The sequence below is a fragment of the Ailuropoda melanoleuca genome, chromosome 15 (genome assembly GCF_002007445.2).
Source record: "Ailuropoda melanoleuca isolate Jingjing chromosome 15, ASM200744v2, whole genome shotgun sequence".
NCBI lineage: Eukaryota > Metazoa > Chordata > Mammalia > Carnivora > Ursidae > Ailuropoda > Ailuropoda melanoleuca.
In genome coordinates, this window is record NC_048232.1 from 75,878,158 (window position 1) to 75,892,259 (window position 14,102).

At 39.6% G+C, this 14,102-nt stretch overlaps 1 protein-coding gene across 4 annotated transcripts in view; it reads left to right on the forward strand.

Annotated features, from left to right (window-relative positions):
* The window catches only part of RIC8B (RIC8 guanine nucleotide exchange factor B), a 106,411-nt gene that overhangs the window by 56,077 nt on the left and 36,232 nt on the right, over positions 1-14,102 (forward strand). For all 4 annotated transcript variants that reach the window (XM_019808358.2, XM_019808360.2, XM_034643625.1 and 1 more), the window contains 2 exons: positions 5,172-5,400; positions 6,149-6,244. In XM_019808358.2, coding sequence (XP_019663917.1) covers positions 5,172-5,400; positions 6,149-6,244 — 325 coding nt within the window. The remainder of the gene's footprint in view (positions 1-5,171; positions 5,401-6,148; positions 6,245-14,102) is intronic.

Below are 14,102 nucleotides of genomic sequence, written 5' to 3' on the forward strand. Positions count from 1 at the left end.
CCTTCTTTCTCCACTTCTAAACTCAGGCTGCTCAGTCTTGTGGGACAGTTTTACCTAACCCAGCAGTTTGGTCCATCCTCTCCGCTGTATGCAGAGTTGTTTCTCAAAAAGCAGAACTCTGTTTAGAATCCTCTATGGCTCCCCTCTGTCTTTATGATTAAGACCAAACTTGTATTGTCATTTTGCATTTATTAATAATCTGCAGCCTCATCAGGGAAATCTATGTTTTCCTGGCTTCTGCACCTTCTTTTTTGCCAGAATAACTCTGGTTTAAGGTCATCAGTAACCCATCTGGCTATAACCTACATCTCATCATGGCAATCCCCTTTATAATACTCCTACCGGACTCCACACAGACAAACATGTACTTTCCTGGTCCCATTGCCTGCTAAGGCCCCTCCTTTAGAGGCCTTGTCCTTTGCTTTACACTGTATACTTAGTGCACCTAGCACAAGGCATGGTAAATATTTGTTGAGAATAAGTGAGGTTTAAGCTAGTCATAAAGAATGAGAACATTCTAGGCCAGAGAACACATGGCCAAATACAGAAAACAGTTATGTGTCTATGGCACATTTAGAGAACAATGACCAAGTCACTGTGGGTTAAAAAGCTATGCTTTGCTGAGAGCAGCATTCAGGTGTCTTTCCATCCATTTATTTTTTTAAAGATTTTATTTATTTATTTGACAGAGAGAGACAGTGAGAGAGGGAACACAAGCAAGGGGAGTGTGAGAGGGAGAAGCAGGCTTCCCACCGAGCAGGGAGCCCTATGTAGACGCTTAACGGCTGAGCCACCCAGGTGCCCCTTTCCATCTATATTTTATCCAAAGTTTTCTTGACACTTCTCACCTGCAGCTGCTCCAGTCTTCTCTTGACTCTCTGGTTTTTCTACTGTTCTCTCTTGAATTTGATCTAATTGGGCTTTAGATCCACTGCTCCACCAGAACGGCTGTTATTTGAGGTCACTAGTAACTTCCGTGTTGCTAAACCTAGTGGACATGTCTCACTTGCCATCTTACTTGATCTGTCCACATCATCTGACAAGGTGATCACTCCATTTTTGTGTATATACTTCTTCCAGGATACCATACTATCTTGGTTTTCCTCCTTCCTCACTAGTTGTAATTTCTTCCTCAATTCCTCAGCCTCTAGACAATAGAGTACCCCAGGTTCAGCCCTCATAGTCTTTCAGTCCACACTCATTCCCTCACTGAATCAATTCCAACCTTTTATCTTCAGACACCATTCACATGCTAATGACTCCTCAGTTTATATCTCTAATCCATATCTCCCTCCCTGAACTCCGTGACTCTTGCAGCTAACTTCCTATTAACATCTCCCCTTGGAAGTCTAATAGCTATCCAAAACTTAACATATCCAAAATTAAACTCTTAATCTTCCCCTAAAAAGCTGCTTCTCCTGCAGTTTTTCCCATTTTAGTTTATGGCAACTGCTGCTTTCCACTTGCTGAGGCTAGAACTTGGATTCTCACACTTCACAACTAGCCTGTCAAGAAATGTCTTTCAAAATGTATCCAGATGTAACCACTTCACTGTTATCATCATGTTCAGTCACCTGAATTATTATAGTGACATCCTGATTCTTCTCACCTTTGATGTCCTACCATCTGTAAGTAGAGTATATCACCATGCAAGACCCTACTGTGGCTCCCACTTCACTGAGAATAAAATTAAATTATAACAGCCTGCAAGACCAGTCTGGCCCCCTATACCTATCTGATCTCCTGTCCTACTCCTCTTCCTGTATGTGGTGGTTCAGCAACACCAGCTTCTTTACAGTTCTTTAGTTATGCCACTGCTTCTACCTTGGGGCCTTTGCTCTTGCTTTTCTTTCTGACATGTTTTTTCCCCACATAGTCACATGGCTCACTCCCTTACTTCATTTCAGTCTTTGCTTAAATGACACCATTTTAGTGAGGACTACCCTAACTAATCACTGTATTAGGAGTTATAACCCACCTGTTCCCTTACCTTCTTGGGTTTCCCCACTGGGCCACTTATCACCTTGTATCATGCTATTCAGTCATCTTACTTGTTTTGTTTACTTTTCGTTGATTGTCTTCTCCATGCTGGAAAATAAGCTCCATAAAGGCAAGGATTTGTCTTCTTTTTTTTTTTTTTTAAGATTTTTTAGTTATTTACTTGACAGAGAGAGAGAGACAGCCAGCGCGAGAGAGAACACAAGCAGGGGGAATGGGAGAGGAAGAAGCAGGCTCATAGCAGAGGAGCCTGATGTGGGGCTCGATCCCATAACGCCGGGATCATGCCCTGAGCCGAAGGCAGACACCCAACGACCGAGCCACCTAGGCGCCCCTCTCTTTTCTTCATACAACAATGCCTAACACAAGTTTCTAAAGTTAGGAATTTACATCTTTTGGAGAAAGTCTTTTGGAGATCTTAAGCTTCACTTGAGTAAATTCTCTAGCCATAAAGAAAAGATATGTGAACCCCAAATATAAAGAAGATATTTTAGCCAGGAAGATTTGTTAATGGCTGTAGTCTACATGCATCATTATCATGCTCCTTGTTGTCATTTGGTATTAAATTATGTTTAGTCCACTCTAGGAAACAAACTAAGGGTTTCAGAGAGGAGGGGGTTGGGGGAATGGGCTAGCCTGGTGATGGGTATTAAGGAGGGCACGTATTGCAATGAGCACTGGGTGTTATATGCAAACAATGAAGCATGGAACACTACATCAAAAACTAATAAAGTACTGTATAGTGACTAACAATAAAAAATAAAAATAAATAAATCTTTAAAGAAAAACAAATTATTTTTAGTCCAATGATTGATACAGGACTAGATTTTAGATTGCCTCCCCTCTCCCACAACTAACAAGGCTTTAATTAGGGCATTAAGGAGTTCTAAATAGGCATTGCTTTTAAATCTGCATATCAGGAGGGGTCTGGGAGCATGAGTGGGAGGATGTCATGTCCCAGTGATTAATGATCTCTAGGAAGCTGAAAAGGGGAGAGTAATATACACAGTATTTCTACCCCCTGGAGTAGGAATGCAAACACCATTGTGCAGATCTGTGCATAGTCACTGACTTCCTGGTAGCTGGAGAATTTCATACACTCTTCTACCACAAATAAAACTGTCAGAGAAGTGACAGAGCTCAAAAAGCGGGCCTTCCTTTCTTAAAAAGAATAGCTCAAACACAGTGAGCCAGAAAATTAATTTTGTAGTTGTTTGGAAACCCAGTTGTTTAATAAGAAACGAGAAAATGGGAACTTTCCTTGAAAAGCCTAAAACCTCCAAATATTTGTTGAATCAAACTCTACATTTGGTGTTAAATTTACCGGATTCCTGGAAACTGTTATTTTAAATGAATTTAAAGGGAAACATTCCTTTGTAATGAAATGCATTGTCTTAAACTTTTCAGTGTGGTCTCTATGGTAGATTTAGAGAATCATACTATCAGTGAACTCCAGTGCCTATTGCCCTGTGTTGAAAAAAATCCTAACATTTCAAAGTGGTTTATACAGTTTTAGAAAGTAATTCTATGGTAGAGTTCTTTTGTTTTGTTTGTTTCCATCCCCAGTGAATCTATGATATTTAATAACAGTTTCCAAATGCTTAAGTCAGAAGCGAAACATTTTAAAGTCTAGATAAGGAACTACAGATGTTTGCAAAAAATTTTTAAAGAAAGTTTGTGGGAAAAGCATTGTATTTCAACGATCTGTGATTTTTTACAAATAACCAAAATTAGTGCCGTTGTTTAACAGTAGCAGGTAGTAATCACAGCAGCAGCAAAAGATTTTTCATGGGGACCACCAAAAAATTTATATTTTACCAGGAATCATTTATTCACAGGACTTGGTATTTTTGTCCATGGCTCAGATTTTTTCGATACTCTTTACATTACTACTCACTGTTCTGCATTGTCTAATTTTTAACTTTGATTTCTTATGGATATTTTTTCCATGATATAAAAAGAAAGGAAGGAAATACTCATTCTTGGAGAAATGAGAGCTACACTTCAGATTGAAAGAAAGAAAATAAATGTATATTTTATTTCTGTTTTGTTGTTTGTTTTATTTTTGAGGGTGTCACTATAATCTAAATTAAAAGGAACTACTATGGTCTAAATTAAGACCACATCAGATAGATTAAGCCCTGAGTTTGGTTTCCAAGTGGTTAGACCTTTCGATTACATTTGCAAGAGTTTATTTTTAGTCAGGATGTGGTTATTTTTAGATCTGCTTCTCTGTCACTAGGAAATGTAATGCCTGTCTTTCCATTGTTGTTTATCAGGAAGTTCTGAGGCACAGGCTTAGAAGATCCAGTTAGCAGAGAACACCACCTCCTTTTAGATGAAAGAATGTGAAATAATGCCTGAAGGAAAATCTGTTAATTGAGAACATGTCTAATTTTTAAATTATTAGTGTCACTTTAATCTCGTACACGCTGAGCAACAGAACATTTTTAGAGAATACCAAAACACAAGGTTTGGGTTCCCCCTACTGGTGTGCATCCCAGGTGCGTGTGTTCATTAATAACGTAGCAGAAAGGCCTAGGGGATAAAGATTTGAAATGGCTATGTTGGCCTCTTTTAAAGAGACCTGGTGATGAGAAAAGGAGAAAAAACACCATAACCCATTTTCTGCTAATGTCTTTTAAAAAATGGGATGATCTGAAAATTGTATTTTTTACCTCTAGAAAGAACAAAACTTAATCCTATAATATTTGGTTTTTAATGTTGTTGCCTCTGTGATAAGCTGCTTATATACAGCTTCTCAGATGCTTTATGTTGTAATCTAAGGAATAATAAAACACCAGTGGCTCCACAAAAGGATTTAAAACCCTAAGGAAAAAATATAAAGCTAGCATTGTGTCATAATAAAATTAAAGAGCTGGTGTTAAAGCTCACTAATTCCTTTTTAGCATTTCAGAAAGTGACATGACATCATGTGATTGTGTGTGTCCATTTAACATCTGTTCTTTCTAATTTGTCATATGTGTATTTAAAACAGTTCTCTTTATTTTCTGTCTCTTAGTCAGTAAATGCCAAGTAATATTAAAGGCTTGTTTTGAAAAAGAAAAATTTTAATTGACTCCTAGAAGTCATTTTTGAACTTCTTATTATGTTTACATTTTAAAGGACTATTCAATGAAATTAAAATATTGCATTTTTAAATTGCTTTTCAGCAATGCAGTCAACCTTTTAAGCAATGTTCCGGTCTCTTGTTTGGATGTTCTCATTTGTCCATTAACCCATGAAGAAACAGCCCAAGAGGCAACGACACTAGATGAACTGCCCAGTGATAAAACAGCTGAGAAAGAAACTGTTTTGAAAAACAATACCATGGTATACAATGGTATGAATATGGAAGCCATTCATGTTTTACTCAATTTTATGGAGAAGAGAATAGACAAGGTAAGGCTGATAAAACGGAGGCCTTGGGAAGATGTTTCTAAAGAATGTAAATGTGCCATATATGCAGACATCACAGGACATGATTTTTAAATTTAAGCCTTTTTTTAATAGCTGACATTTTACATAATTGTACCCTGGAAATCATTTTCTTACAGTATGTGATTAGTTTCAAAAACCAAGTGAATTTATTTGTTTAAAGCCAAAAATTTTGTTGATACAAGACCAAAATTGTGACTAGTGCCTGAAAGAGAAGGAAAAATTAATTACTTTTCCATGTAGGTATTTTGTAAGACCTAGAAGTAAAAATCACCCCCCCCAAAAAAACTTCATGGTATTTTCCATAATACCTAAAAGCTATCTTTAAAAAAAATCATCAACTTTTAATTTGTCGTGAGCTGCTTATTTTCTCTTGCCTGTCACTTGTTTTGTCAGGTTAACTATATTAAAAGGCAGCAAAGTATTGTGGGTGGGTCATCAAAACCTTTGCCTCATTTAAGCCCATTGGTTCAGCCACTGAGGACCCCACAAAACGTAGGAAAATCCAGGGAGGATAAAAATGGACATTAATAAACATGAAGACAACTGATGGAATGGAAACATTGTTAGAAAAATAATTTCTTAAATAGTTTGTAAAGCTTTGGTAACATAAAATGTTTCTCCCTCAAAAAAGGAGTACTAACATACTCAGTTATATAAAGGAAAGTAATACTGTTAGAAACTAATACAGTATGTCTGGTTTTCTTTATAGGGAAGCAGCTATAGAGAAGGTCTAACTCCAGTTCTCAGCTTATTAACAGAATGTTCCCGAGCCCATCGAAACATCAGAAAATTTCTCAAAGATCAGGTAACTGCCTAATGCAAATTACACCTCATAGTTAATTATCTTATATGTGGCTTTTAAAAATAGAATTAATGAGTTGCATTCTTTCATAATGGTTTTCCTTCATAAAATCAGAAACTCAGAAAAGTTAGTTTTAATCTTTGAAATTTTCCTAATCCAGAAAAAAGTGACCCTCTGTATTTTTCTGTCATTCATTCATTTATTCAACAAAGAGTTGAGATCTATTTTGTGCTATCTTCTAAAAGACAAAGACAAATGGAGTCTTTGCCTTGTAGAGTTTACCTTATAGTGAGGGACAAAAAGGAAATGAATAAATATATGTTATAATGGCATGTAGTGATGTTTTCTAAAGAAAGACAGCAGGAGAAGGGGAGACAGGGAAATGGGGAGGGCCTCTCTGAGAAAGTGGCATTTGAGCAGAAACTTGGATCAGTAAGAAAAGGATCCCTGAGAAAATCTGGAAGAAGAATGTAGAGAGAACAAGTTCAAAGTCCCTGAGATGAGAGGATGCTTTGGTATGCTTATGGAAAAGCAAAGAGGCTAGGCCAGGTTGGCGAGGAGAGTGGTAGATGAAGTAAAAAAAAAAAAAAAAAAAAAAAAAAGGTAAGCAAGAACCAGATGGCCTAAGGTTGTATAGGACTTTTGATTCTCTTCTAAGTGAGATGGGAAAGCATTGGACCATTTTGAGAAGGGGAGTTAAATGAAGGGGACATCATTTATATTTTAAAATACTCTGGCTACTATATGTAGGATAGACTAGGAGAATGTGAGTAGACGCAAGGTGGCCAGCTGAAAAGAGAGCTGATGGTAAAGGTTTGGAGTAGGATGGTAGCAGAATTCATGGTAAGAGTTCTTTCCACCAGTGGTCTTCTGTCCATCTGTCCATATCATATATCCTTTGTCTCCCCTTCTATCATAATGGGTGAATTGTTCCTGCTTTCTTCTGTGGCCAGCCTCTGCACTTGTGTTCTGGATTCCTTTCCTTCTCACCTTCTCAGGAACTTTGCTCCTGCATTTATTTCCTCTCTTCTTACATAAATCTTTTTTTTTTTTAATGTATTGGGTCATTTCTGTCTTCACCGGAACACATCTTCTATCTTAGAAACAAAACAAAAAAAAACTTCTCTCAATTTCACTTCTCATACTGCCTCCCCATCACTCTGCTCTTCTTAGTGCAGTGTTCCTCAGAAGAGTTTTCCATACTCACCCTCCCTATTCTTTTTACTCATCTTTCTCTCCTGAACCCACCAAAATTAGGCTTTCATACTTTCCACCCCACTGCAAAGGTGCTCTTCAAAAATCATCAACCCAGTGTTGCCAAATCTGATATTTCTCAAATCTTTTTCTTTTTTTAACGCATTCCCCCAATGCATTTTGATGTAACTTGGTATTCCATCCTTCTTGAAATATTTTCTTCATTTGGTTTCTAGGACACAATAGGGAACCTTTTTGCAATGTCTGAGTGTCCCGAGACAATATTGTCTTTGTCTCCACTCCCACTCCCCTGGTGATCTCAGCAGTCAAGGTTTTGAAAATCATCTATATGCTGATGACTCCCAAATTTATATCTCCAGCCCTGACCTGTCCCCTCAGCTCCAGACTGATATAACAAGCTGCCCAGTCATCTCCTCCCATTGGATGGATAGATAGAAGTCTTAAGTTTAACATATCCCAAACTAAGCTCTTGATTTCCCATCCTTTCACCCTGTTTCTTTCCTTCTTCCACATTTCAGTACGTGGTACCACCATTCACCCCGCTGCTCTTTTTTTGCCATATAGAATTTCCCTTGTCAAATGAACCAGCTTTATTTTCCCCCTTTATGTTTACGGTCAAGATTTAGTAGGCATCTTACTACACGCGAAGCACATTAGTAGATACTGCTGCTAAGGAGGCATTAGAAAGTAGAGACTCCATCTTTGATGATTTACAGTCCATTGGAAGAAGAGAGTAGTACCATGAAAGCATGAATAATCATTTAAGTAAAATAAAATAGTTAATGAATTAAGGTCATTTCCAATTTGATTATTTTAAGACATTCTGTGACTAGGAGTACTTGGTAAAGAATAATAAATGAACTGTGAGTTAAGATGGCGGAGGAGTACGGGACCCCTTTTTCAGCCGGTCCCCTGAGTTAAGTTGAATAGGTATCAGACCAGCCTGAACATCCACGGAATCAGCCTGAGACACAGGAAGATACATCTGGATCTCTACAAATGAAATCTCCAGTGCTGAGTATTGAGGTACGAAGCGGGGAACCATGAAACTGCGCACAGATATCGGAAGATAAACGGAAGGGGGAGGGAGCCGCCGCATTCAGGCGACGGGAAACGGTAGCCACCTGCACGGGGGAACGGGCGGACTCGCGGACGGCACCCGCGAGAAAGCAGACTGAGACCGTGAGCCAGGGAACACGTGTGACCAGACTGAAATGGAGCTCCAGTGTGCTCACTGGAACCAGACTGAGACCGGGAGCTCCGGAGTGCGCGGGAGTGGCTGGCGGTGTTAGAAACACAAAGGACAGAGACGCACCGGCCCTGGAAGTGAGGGCTGGGACGCCGGGTGTGGGGCACACATCCTGGGACACTGCTGGGTTGAGCAGCACCAACAGAAACAGAGTTAAAGTGGCCAGAACATCAGTGGAGAATGGTCCGCAATCCCTCTGTTCTGAGACAGAGCCTGAGATTCAGCCACTGCTGCTCTGACTTTCAGAAGAGGCACAGCAAACCGCCAGGGAAAGCCGCCAGAGAACAAAAGCCTGGAAATACCGGCTCACAGTGTGCCCATCCCCGTCCCCCCTCGCAGGGGACACGGAGACTCTACCCGAACAGGGTTGCCTGAGTATCGGCACGGCAGGCCCCTCCCCCAGAAGGNGTTGCCTGAGTATCGGCACGGCAGGCCCCTCCCCCAGAAGGCAGGCTGAAAAATCAAGAAGCCCACATCCCTAAGTTCCCTATAAAACAAGTGCACACGGTCAATAATTTGGACTCTGGACAACCCCGCAACCTCTCCTCATCAGAATGACGAGAAGAAGAAATCCCCCCCCAGCAAAGAAAAGACAATGAGTCTGTGGCCTCTGCCACAGAACTAATGGATATGGATATAACCAAATTATCAGAAATGGAATTCAGAGTAACAATGGTCAAGATGATGTGTAGACTTGAAAAAAGTATTAACGAAAATGTTAATGAGAATATAGAAACTCTTAGGGCGGAAATGAGAGCGAATCTGGCAAAAATTAAAAATTCTATGAGTCAAATGCAGTCAAAACTAGAGGCTCTGACGGCCAGGGTCACCGAGGCAGAGGAACGCGTTAGCGAATTGGAGGATGGGTTAGTAGAAGAAAAAACGAAAATAGAAGCTGGTCTTAAAAAAATCCACGCCCACGAATGTAGATTACGGGAGATTACTGACTCTATGAAACGATCCAATGTCAGAATCATCGGCATCCCTGAAGGGGTGGAGAAAAACAGAGGTCTAGAAGAGATATTTGAACAAATTGTAGCTGAAAACTTCCCTAATCTAGCAAGGGAAACAAGCATTCGTGTCCAAGAGGCAGAGAGGACCCCATCCAAGCTCAACCAGGACAAACCTACGCCACGGCATGTCATAGTGCAATTCGCAAATATTAGATCCAAGGATACAGTATTGAAAGCGGCCAGGGCAAAGAAATTTCTCACGTACCAAGGCAAAGGTATCAGGATTACGTCAGACCTGTCTACAGAGACCTGGAATGAGAGAAAGGCTTGGGGGGGCATTTTTAAAGCTCTTTCAGAGAAAAACATGCAGCCAAGGATCCTTTATCCAGCAAAGCTGTCATTCAGAATTGATGGAGAAATAAAGACGTTCCAAAATCGCCAATCATTAACCAATTTCGTAACCACGAAACCAGCCCTACAGGAGATATTAAGGGGGGCTCTATAAAGGTAAAAAGGCCCCAAGAGTGATACAGAGCAGCAAGTCACAACCGATACAAAGACTTTAAAGAGAAATGGCATCATTAAAATCATATCTGTCAATAATCTCTATCAATCTAAATGGCTTAAACTCTCCCATAAAACGCCACAGGGTTGCAGATTGGATAAAAAGACATGACCCATCCATTTGCTGTCTACAAGAGACTCATTTTGAACCCAAAGATGCATTCAGACTTAGAGTAAGGGGATGGAGTACCATCTTCCACGCAAATGGACCTCAAAAGAAAGCTGGAGTAGCAATTCTCATATCAGATAGACTGGATTTTAAACTAGAGGCCATAGAGAGAGATACAGAAGGGCACTATATTATTCTTAAAGGAAGTATTCAACAAGTGGATATGACAATTATTAATATATATGCCCCCAACAGGGGAGCAGCAAGATACACAAGCCAACTCTTAACCAAAATAAAGAGACATATAGATAAGAACACAGTAATAGTAGGGGACCTCAACACCCCACTATCAGAAATAGACAGAACACCCTGGCAAAAACTAAGCAAAGAATCAAAGGCTTTGAATGCCATACTCGACGAGTTGGACCTCATAGATATATATAGAACACTACACCCCAGAACCAAAGAATACTCATTCTATTCAAATGCCCATGGAACATTCTCAAGAATAGATCATGCTCTGGGACACAAAACAGGTCTCAGCCAATACCAAAAGATTGAAATTATCCCCTGCATATTCTCAGACCACAACGCTCTGAAATTGGAACTCAACCACAAGGAAAAACCTGGAAGAAACTCAAACACTTGGAGGCTAAGAACCATCCTGCTCAAGAATGACTCGATAAACCAGGAAATCAAAAAACAAATTAAACAATTTATGGAGACCAACGAGAATGAATACACAACGGTCCAAAACCTATGGGATACTGCAAAGGCAGTCCTAAGGGGGAAATACATAGCCATCCAAGCCTCACTCAAAAGAATAGAAAAATCTAAAATGCAGTTTCTATATTCTCACCTCAAGAAACTGGAACAGCAACAGAGGGACAGGCCTAACCCACTGACAAGGAAGGAGTTGACCAAGATTAGAGCAGAAATNGAAATAATACCTATTCTCCTAAAGCTATTTCAAAAAATAGAAACAGAAGGAAAGCTACCAAACTCATTCTATGAGGCTAATATTACCTTGATCCCCAAACCAGGCAAAGACCCCCTCAAAAAGGAGAATTACAGACCGATTTCTCTAATGAATATGGATGCCAAAATCCTCAACAAGATCCTTGCTAATAGAATCCAACAGTACATTAAAAGGATTATCCATCATGACCAAGTGGGATTCATACCTGGGATGCAAGCATGGTTCAACACTCGCAAATCAATCAATGTGATACATCATATCAACAAGAAAAGACTCAAGAACCATATGATCCTCTCAATTGATGCAGAAAAAGCATTTGACAAAATACAGCATCCTTTCCTGATTAAAACCCTTCAGAGTGTAGGAATAGAGGGTACATTTCTCAATCTCATAAAAGCCATCTATGAAAAGCCTACTGCAAGCATTATTCTCAATGGGGAAAAGCTGGAAGCCTTTCCCTTAAGATCAGGAACACGACAAGGATGCCCACTCTTGCCACTATTATTCAACGTAGTACTAGAAATCCTTGCAACAGCATTCAGACAACAAAAAGAGATAAAAGGTATCCAAATCAGCAAAGAAGAAGTCAAAATGTCTCTCTTCGCAGATGACATGATACTCTATATGGAAAACCCAAAGGAATCCACTCCCAAACTATTAGAAGTTATAGAACAATTCAGTAAGGTGGCAGGATACAAAATCAATGCCCAGAAATCAGTTGCATTTCTATACACGAATAACGAGACTGAAGAAAGAGAAATTAGGGAATCCATCCCATTTACAATAACACCAAAAACCATACGTTACCTTGGAATTAACTTAACCAGAGACGTAAAGGACCTATATCCTAGAAACTATAGATCACTTTTGAAAGATATTGAGGAAGACATAAAAAGATGGAAAAATATTCCATGCTCATGGATTGGAAGAATTAACATAGTTAAAATGTCCATACTACCCAGAGCAATCTACACTTTCAATGCTATCCCGATCAAAATACCGAGGACATTTTTCAAAGAACTGGAACAAATAGTCCTTAAATTTGTATGGAACCAGAAAAGGCCCCGAATCTCCAAGGAACTGTTGAAAAGGAAAAACAAAGCTAGGGGCATCACAATGCCGGATTTCAAGCTGTACTACAAAGCTGTGGTCACAAAGACAGCATGGTACTGGCGCAAAAACAGACACATAGACCAATNAACAGAATAGAGAACCCAGAAATGGACCCTCGGCTCTTTGGGCAACTAATCTTTGATAAAGCAGGAAAAAACATCCGGTGGAAAAAAGACAGTCTCTTCAATAAATGGTGCTGGGAAAATTGGACAGCTACATGCAAAAGAATGAAACTTGACCACTCTCTCACACCATACACAAAAATAAACTCCAAATGGATGAAAGACCTCAATGTGAGACAGGAATCCATCAAAATTCTAGAGGAGAACATAGGCAACAACTTCTATGACATCGGCCAGAGCAACCTTTTTCACGACACATCTCCAAAGGCAAGAGAAATAAAAGATAAAATGAACTTATGGGACTTTATCAGGATAAAGAGCTTCTGCACAGCCAAGGAAACAGTCAAAAAAACTAAGAGACAGCCCACGGAATGGGAGAATATATTTGCAAAGGACACCACAGATAAAGGACTGGTATCCAAGATCTACAAAGAACTTCTCAAACTCAATACACGAGAAACAAATAAACAAATCATAAAATGGGCAGAAGATATGAACAGGCACTTTTCCAATGATGTCATACAAATGGCTAACAGACACATGAAAAAAGGTTCAAAATCATTAGCCATCAGGGAAATTCAAATCAAAACCACACTGAGATACCACCTTACGCCAGTTAGAATGGCAAAGATAGACAAGGCAAGAAACAACAATTGTTGGAGAGGATGTGGAGAAAGGGGATCCCTCCTACATTGTTGGTGGGAATGCAAGTTGGTACAGCCACTCTGGAAAACAGTGTGGAGGTCCCTTAAAAAGTTAAAAATTGAACTACCCTATGACCCAGCCATTGCACTACTGGGTGTTTACCCCAAAGATACAGACGTAGTAAAGAGAAGGGCCATATGCACCCCAATGTTCATAGCTGCATTGTCCACAATAGCCAAATCATGGAAGGAGCCGAGATGCCCTTCAACAGATGACTGGATTAAGAAGTTGTGGTCCATATATACAATGGAATATTGCTCAGTTATCAGAAAGAACAAATTCTCAACATTTGCTGCAACATGGACGGCACTGGAGGAGATAATGCTAAGTGAAATAAGTCAAGCAGAGAAAGACAATTATCATATGATTTCTCTCATCTATGGAACATAAGAACTAGGAAGATCGGTAGGGGAAGAAAGGGATAAAGAAAGGGGGGGTAATCAGAAGGGGGAATGAAGCATGAGAGACTGTGGACTCTGAGAAACAAACTGAGGGCTTCAGAGGTGGGGGAATGGGATAGGCTGGTGATGGGTAGTAAGGAGGGCACGTATTGCATGGTGCACTGGGTGTTATACGCAACTAATGAATCATCGAACTTTACATCAGAAAAAAAAAAAGAATAATAAATGAAAAATATTTTTTAATATAGGAGATCCAGGTTCAACTGAACTGTTTTAGAGTTTGCTATCTCTGGCCAAGATAGCCAAAAAAAACCTGTTTGCTAAATACAACTTTATATGAAGGCCTTGGGCCACATATTACGTGGACAGATTATGAGACCCACTTTTTGTCCACAGAGTAGCACTACAGTATAGAGAGATGAAAGGTGACAAGTAGAGATGACTAAGATAC